This window comes from Miniopterus natalensis, chromosome 11 (assembly GCF_054644295.1).
Source record: "Miniopterus natalensis isolate mMinNat1 chromosome 11, mMinNat1.hap1, whole genome shotgun sequence".
In the NCBI taxonomy this organism is placed as follows: Eukaryota; Metazoa; Chordata; class Mammalia; order Chiroptera; family Miniopteridae; genus Miniopterus; species Miniopterus natalensis.
In genome coordinates this window covers 41,580,848-41,588,755 of record NC_142091.1, presented here as the reverse complement: position 1 = coordinate 41,588,755, position 7,908 = coordinate 41,580,848, and the positions used below count along the sequence as shown (strand labels likewise).

At 40.9% G+C, this 7,908-nt stretch overlaps 1 protein-coding gene across 1 annotated transcript; it reads right to left on the bottom strand.

Annotated features, from left to right (window-relative positions):
* Window positions 1–570: 570 nt before the first annotated feature.
* On the bottom strand, window positions 571–1,524 carry LOC107538613 (olfactory receptor 51J1-like). Its single transcript, XM_016214932.2, has one exon. It carries the CDS (start codon window positions 1,522–1,524, stop codon window positions 571–573), a length of 954 nt encoding a protein of 317 aa, XP_016070418.2.
* Window positions 1,525–7,908: the final 6,384 nt, after the last annotated feature.

Sequence of the window (7,908 nt, the reverse complement as noted above, 5' to 3'; positions counted from 1 at the left end):
TTTGAAAGATTCTGCATCTTGGATGGGAGACCTTCAGAACTTTTCAATAATGAACAAGATTTGTAATCTTTGGGACCCTCAACTTGGAACCTTGGTAGGGATGGGCAAATGCCACATCAGAGTCAGTATTGGAAGCCCTCTTGGGCTAGCTAGTGTGCCCTACTGCTATTGAGCTCATATCAACAACTCAAGAGAATGTAATCCATTTCAATTCCTCTTTTGTAGAATGCAGGAATCAATAGATTTCCCAGGAGACCTTCCAACTCCTGACTACTTTTCCCTTATGGGGAGTGCTAATGTTTTCACAAACATTATTTCTTGCATTTCTGCTCCAGCTATGCAAGGTAATAGAAAACCTCCGGTCACAAAATATGTTTTAAAATATCATAAATTCTTTATACTGATCTTTTGCACATAATCCAAACCCATTTTTACTCCCACTCTAGTTCTCAGCCAGATTATGGAGAATCTCCTGTTAGATACCTTATTTTAAGGTAACACCATTTGCATAATGTGTGATTTAGGACCACTTATGATTATAAAAAAAGTTCCTTCCTACTTGTCCTTTGTCTAAACTCTGGATCTCTTCTCTGATAGCATTCGGACAATACCACGGCGGATTTCCTTGGTCTTAATGCTGAACACAATGGGGTTGACAACAGGTGGGAAGAATAGGTAAGCATTAGCCATCATAACATGAAGCAAAGGGGACATATGGTGTCCAAAGCGGTGCACCATTGACAGGCCAATCATAGGCACATAATAAGCGAGCACAGCACAGACATGTGAGCCGCATGTGTTGAGTGCCTTCTTACGTTCCTCCCCAGTGGCAATATTCAGTGCAGTGTGGAGTATAAGCCCATAGGAGACCACAATGAGCAGTGAATCTAGCCCAAAAGTGGAGATAACAATGAAAAGCCCATAGATATTGTTGATAGAAATATCCCCACAAGGTAGACGAATGAGGTTGGGGTGAAGGCAATAAGAATGAGAGAGGGCATTATGCCCACAGAAAGGCAGGCGCCGTAAGAGCAAGGGCAATGGGACCATGAGCATAATGCTCTTCAGCCCAATGACAGCTCCTGTGCCAAAGATACGGGGCAGGGTTAGGATGGTTGTATAGCGCAGTGGGTTGTAGATGGCCACAAATCGGTCAACAGACATGGCCAGCAACACAGCTGACTCCATAATGGAGAAAGAATGGATGAAGAACATCTGGAGAAGACATGCATCAAAACTAATTGCAGTGGTTCCAGAAATGAAGATGCCTAGCACTGTAGGCAGAGTGGATGCAGAGACACCAATCTCAGCCAGTGCCAGCATGGCAAGAAAGAGGTACATGGGCTGGTGTAGGGCAACATCTGTTCTGATGACATGAAGAATGGTGCCATTTCCAAGGAAGATGATAATGTACATCAGGCTGAAGGGGATGGACATCCAGATGTGCTCCGCCTCCAGCCCTGGGATGCCAACCAGAATGAAAGTTGTAGGTAAGAACTCTGGAGAGCTACTGGAGTTCTTCATGTTGAAATCTCATTCCATGGGATCAGTGCTACCTTGATAATTAGAAACAAAGTAGTGAGATGACATTATAATGAATAAAGACCCCTGGATACTGAGCAAAGGGAAGAAGAAAACAAAGCTCACAGATACAGGTGGCCAAATGTCTCATACCTGAAAACTGACAAGTGACTACCATCAGGAAATTCCCACTGCTGGGGAAATAGTCATGTATAGCAATCTCAGCATAAGATATGGACTAATATCAGGAATAGGTGAACAGAGATATTACTAGTGAATATATAGATATAAGGCAAATAGCACAGTATACAAAAACAGGTAAAAATACCTGGCAAATGAATACCAATAATTGAGGTCTAAAGCAAGGCTGAGAAGTGGCAGTGGCCAGAACCTGGAACAGGTGACTGGTAAATTAGAGTAGAAAAGAATGGAGCTTGTACTCATACTGGGTTTAACAATTTTGGTTTTCAAAAGGACTATGAAGCGACTGGAAAGATTGTGTGTAAAGGACAGAGTCAGGAGGAGGCAGGATTCAAGGCTGACGAATCTGTATGCAGACTTTAAGGATCATGAAAATATTCTGTCATGGTGATCTCCATAATCTCCTGACTCACAGTTTTCTAAGGCAACCAACCTCATCCACTGGGATTTCTTTCTGACTTAGACACACCTCTGAATACACTGCAACAACACTGGGAATGGACTTTCAAGAAATGTTCTCCTGGGCAGGGGAAGGTAACAGGGGCGGGGGGGGGACACACCTTCCAAAATTGGGTGTGTTTTAAGTTCAGTACTGTCTGTGCCAGCATGGAATAACAATAGAATCTTGAATCCACAGGGTATAAAGGAACTCTGAAGGTATTTTTCAACTCATTCAGCAACCCCCCCCCCCACACACACACATCTACTCACATATTTGCACATGCACATTTTCCACATTTGCTTCCTTTCTGCATCTTCCCTGATGTGAATTCTCCATTTAAGTGCTGCTTGACCTACAGGGACCTCACTAGCACATGCTGTTTATTATTAAGTTCTCTGCTCTGCGCATCTGTAACCAATCAGCACTCCTTTATGCCATGCACCATACAGGATCCTGGCAACACGGACTCTTGCCCTTCTCAGAAAATCTTCTCTGCAACTTTTAACCAGAGGCCAAAGAACACATCTTCTCCAGCAACTATTTAAATGTAGCCATCACATACCCTGAAGTCCTTCTAGGCTAATTATAATTATATTAAATGCTACAAAAGAAAAGTTCAGCATACAATGGGATGAACCTCGGGGAAAAACTTAGCTTATATTTAAAAGTCAGGAAAAGCTTTCCTCAGAAAGTTATATTTTAGCCAACATCTGGGTAATTAGTAGAATTTTTCCAGACAAAATGGAAAGGTTGGGTGTAATACAATGCAGAAAATTGTTACCATCAGTGGGCATTTCAGGTTGGAAGAAGTTCAAATGAATAAATTAAACTACAGTCACTGCAATAGGACACACAACAAACACAGCAGAAAGGGGAGAATGTGGCGAGGTCACTGCTACATCCCTGGGCGTGGATGGAATTGGAAGTGAGTGCTCTGTGCAGAACAACTTTACCTATTTAATCTTTATGCAGCTCTGTTTCTTTAAGGGTGGAGATGCTAATACCTACCTCAGAGAGTGGCCCCATTTCATGTGAGATCACCAGCTATGAGAAAGCAATATTGGCCATTGTGGGAGACATTAGATCTTCAGTGAAGAACCACTTCTCACTGAGGGATGAACATTAGTGATGACGTAAGGGTTCCTTGATAAAGAATCACTTATGATGCTGATATTCTGACCCTGATCTTCTCTCTAGTTAATATCTGGGGTATATTTTTCCTTTCCACTCAAATCTTTCCATGTCTTAATTCAACATATCAATAGTCTAAGCCATTTACTACCTGTTTTTAGTGCATAAGATTTAATAGATCTTTAGCAGCTGCCTTGGATTACTCAAAGTGCACTATTCACATATAAGTATGTGCCTTATTTATTGATTCCAGATTTCATATTATGGATTTTGGAATTTCAGATCTCTGTGCATGAAAGATAGGACTGTAAACTCTGGGGTCAGATTGCCACAACTGGAATCTTGGCTCTGTTACTTTCTGTCTGGTTCTTCATTTCCCCATCTGTAAAGCAGAGAAAATTCTAATATGTAGACCCATAGGCTTATTGTGAAGCTTAAACAAGTTAATGTGCATGGAGCAGTTAGCACACACTATGTTTTCTTTTTAAAAAAATATATCTTTATTGATTTCAGAGAGAGGAAGGGAGAGAGAGAGAGAGACAGAAACATCAATGATGAGAGAGTCATTGATTGAGCCCACAACCCGGGCATGTGCCCTGGCTGGGAATTGAACCACGATCCCCTGGATCCTAGGTTGGTGCTCAACCACTGAGCCACGCCCAGCTGGGCAGCACACACTATATTTTCAGTGACGGTTACTAATATTGGTGAAATAATGATGATCATTGAATCATCAATACAAGTGAGGCATTTAATTTTTATCTAATTATTTTTCATTCAGACTTTTCTCTCCTCATTCTTATGGATAATATTAATCTCTTTGCAATTAAGAGATTAGTTCGGCGGTTGAGCATCAACCTGGGATGCAGGAGATGGAGGTTCGATTCTCAGTCAGGGCACATGCCTGGGTTTCGGGCTCCATCCCCAGCAGGGGGCGTGCAGGAGGCAGCTGATTAATGACTCTCTCATCATTGATGTTTCTCTCTCCCTCTCCCTTCCTCTCTCTAACATCAATAAAAACATATTTAAAAAAAAAATAAATTCTAGCTTGAAGATACCACATTTGCATTTCTTTTTTATACTGAGCCATTGCAAGTATCTGGAAAGTCTCTAAGAAATCATTTGACCTCGCTTTCTGATCCATGAGGGACACTGCATCTCCCACATATTTAAAAGTCTGATACTTTCTACAAGTTCTTCTATCATTAAAAAAAGTTGTGTACACGGGAGATACTGTCAGTATTATCACCTGCCATGTAAACGAAAGCAGATGAAGTTTGAGAGAGAATATGCCTGCCCACAATTGGTTGTGGAGGGAAAAGTGGTTCTGAATCAAGCCAAAACTTTGGGTTTGTCATCTTCATGGTCTGTTGGTTAGTGTGTTAATTTTGAAGACATCATGAAAAAGTAAAAAAAAAACTGATTCTAAAATATGTGACATCTCTTAGCACTGCAAAATGGACTGGTGGAGAGGAAATTAGTGGCATCAGAACATCATCCATTAATTTGAATTAATAAAGGAACAGTGATTTTGTTCCCTCCGCTACTGTTTAGGATGAAAGAAGTATCTTTATAATCCATACGTGTATACTCTTTGAATGATGCACTTCTTAATGTCCATTAAACTCTAATGAGGTTTAGTTCCTTAACTTGACTCGGCTGTAAATCCTGACCCACCTTAACGTGTCTTTCACTCCTGGTCATTCCTGTGATTTGTTCTGTTTTGTTTTTGTTATTGTTGTTTGCTTTGCTATTTTTTTCCTTTCCTTTCATAAGTATTCTGGCATTCAATTCCATTAAAAACTATATTTTAAAACAAGTACAACTTCCACCACTGTTTTATAGCATCTGGCTCAGACGTCAATTCTGTGCTGTCTTTGCTCAGTCACATGTGCAGTCACTTTTTGTAGCAGCCTCTCACAATCCTTCCTTTTACTCTAGCTGTTTACGTGACTTATCCCAGTTGTCTGCAAGCTCCTCCAAAGAAGACCTAGATCCTATATTTTCATTGTAATACTAAGGCTTAATAAATGGAAAGGGAGAAAGGGGGCAGGAGTGACAGGAAAGAAGGTGCACTCTAATATACAGTGTTATTATTCTAGGATGGGCATTTGAGGAGGAACGTACCTGTCTTCTTTAATCAAATGAGAGCTTCTTTGAGAACAGAAAAATAATGTAAATCCTTTTAATTCATTGTATATGAGGAGCTGTTATTGTAAGAAAGCAGAGAATGTTTCTAATGAATAAGGTGTGAGAGATAAGTAGGAAATATAAGGAGATGTTAAAGCCTGATGTTTGGTAGGGGAGAGAGAGGGCAAGTAAGAATTATAAGGAAAGAAAATGCATAGACTTAGTACCATGTATCAGGCACTCAGGAAGGGTGCCCTGTGCATGTATCTATGTACATGCCATCTTATTTATTTTCAAAATGCTCAAAATGACCTAATCATACCCATTTCACAACTTGGGAGAGTGAGAAATTGGCACTCCAAGTGATATGCCGAAGTCCAGTGGCAACACTCAGGTTAAAGTTAGGAGAGAAAGAGAGCCTGAACCAAAGCCATATAAAGAAGCCAGTGAGAACAGATGAGATGGGGTGGAGATGAGGCTGGGCCAGCCAGAGAGGAAAATGAGGGACAAGTGGAAAGCATAGGACATCTAGGAGTTGGCTTTAAAAGTGACCAGACCCTAAAGGTTATGTAACTCCCAGCATGGGATAGAAGGGACAAGACTTACTGGTATAGAAGATGGAGAGAAGGGTAAATAAGCCTACAAAATGAAAATAAATTTAAAAAGTGAATTAAATATCTGGTGTAAAAAGAACTGGATTTGAGGACAAAGTGGAGGCTTCCCTGCCCCAGGTTTCCTGAATGAACAGAGGAGATGGGTAAAACAGACCAAGTGATCCTCTGCCACAGAGAAGCTTTCTAGACAAAGTCTGTGTCCTTCAGGGAGAAGGAGCCTTCATGACAAGAAAAGGGGAAGATCAAAGTGTGCTGGAAATGAGCTGCACATCAGAACAAAAGCTCCCAATTCACTTACCTGAACAATTTCCCAACCTCCAGGTTCCATTGGCTGAACTTCTGGGCAAGCTCTACTCCTCCTCTATGGACGTCCACTTGCCTTATCTGGTCCGAGGCCTGGTCTCCAGTTTACCACCTGGAGGCAGAAGCTGACTTGTCTTGTTATTTATCATGACTCCAGAACTGGCCCTTTCCTTTCCCTAATTTTGATGGTTAGTCCCCTGGGAGACATAGGCAAACCAGCCCCAGAAGAACATCTGCCTCTGGGTCTGCAGGAAGAAATGGGCCAAGAACAGAAGATCCCAGGAGATGCTCTCCATAAGGCAAACCATAAGTCAAATTCTGAAAAAATATAGAACACGATGACACATGTGTATGCTTGCATGGATATGTCTGTGTGAGCATGCTTTTATGTGCATACACAAGTGTGTAAATATATGCATATGTACATATAACACATGTAATATGCACACTTGTGTGTGCAGGTAAATGCATAACCATGTGACTTTGTGTAGAATTTTGCTTGCAAGTTTGCGTGAATGTATAAGCATGCATATCTTCCCACAAATACATTTACCATTGCATGTATATTCATGTAGCTGGTGATATGACAGTGTACTGTCCTTGAGTTGCTAATTTAAGGAAAGTTCCTGATCTGAGTACAAGGTGCAGTTCACATCTGTGTATGTGTGTGCATGCATTGTATTTATGTATACATATATGTATTAGTATAACATTATATGTTTGTTTGAAGATCCTTCTAAAATACTCTGATAACTGTTATATCCTAAACCTTACTGGTCAGGAACACTTCTGTGTCCTATGGGCACAGGTAGAAATTGCCTTGTGCTATAACTGGTAAAGTGTGACCCTTTGAATTTCTGCCTTTTATTCAGATCTTGAGGCCTTTTTCTTAGGTTAGTGACTCAAGGGCATACTTCTGTCATATCACAACATTCTCAATCTCGATATTCGAGATTTGACACACTCCCAGTCTCATTCTTGCTGTGGTTATAATCTAGGCTTTTAGGTTTCTCCTGACTATGTTTTTCCTGTTTGGGCTCTGAGAAAGCAGGGGCCTCATTCACTGTGCCACCCTAGTTCAGAGTGCATGCCATGCTGCACCCTGCATCGACTTTTCCCGAATTACCCACAGAACTTAAAGTCAAATCACCTGATTTCACTGCCTTTTTTTCTCTTTAATTTTACTTGTTCATAGTGAATGTATAAATGGTCTCGAAACTGATTTCCTCTCCTTAGAAACCAGAATAATTGTACTTGCTTTGGAGGACAAATAATTTAATGAGAAAATTTAATTGGAGAAATCTAAAAAATAGTAGGCACTCAAAATATTATCCGATTGTACTTCTGCATCACAAGCAGAATCCCACTACCAAAGAAATCATTTCCAGTTTCCTTTAGTATTAACCCTTGGCCTTCTTTAATTCTCCTCTTCCTCTTGCCCTTCTCTCTGGAAACCACCTTTGATATTTTGTTTTGGACCAGGAACTGACTGCTAGTGGCCCCTCAGCCATCGGTCTGAGATCTAGTCCCCACTGCATTCTCCGTAGATGGTGATCTTGCCCAGCC

Coding starts and splice junctions, on each gene's coding strand:
- LOC107538613 (XM_016214932.2), bottom strand. CDS start 1,524: ATGAAGAACTCCAGTAGCTCTCCAGAGTTCTTACCTACAACTTTCATT.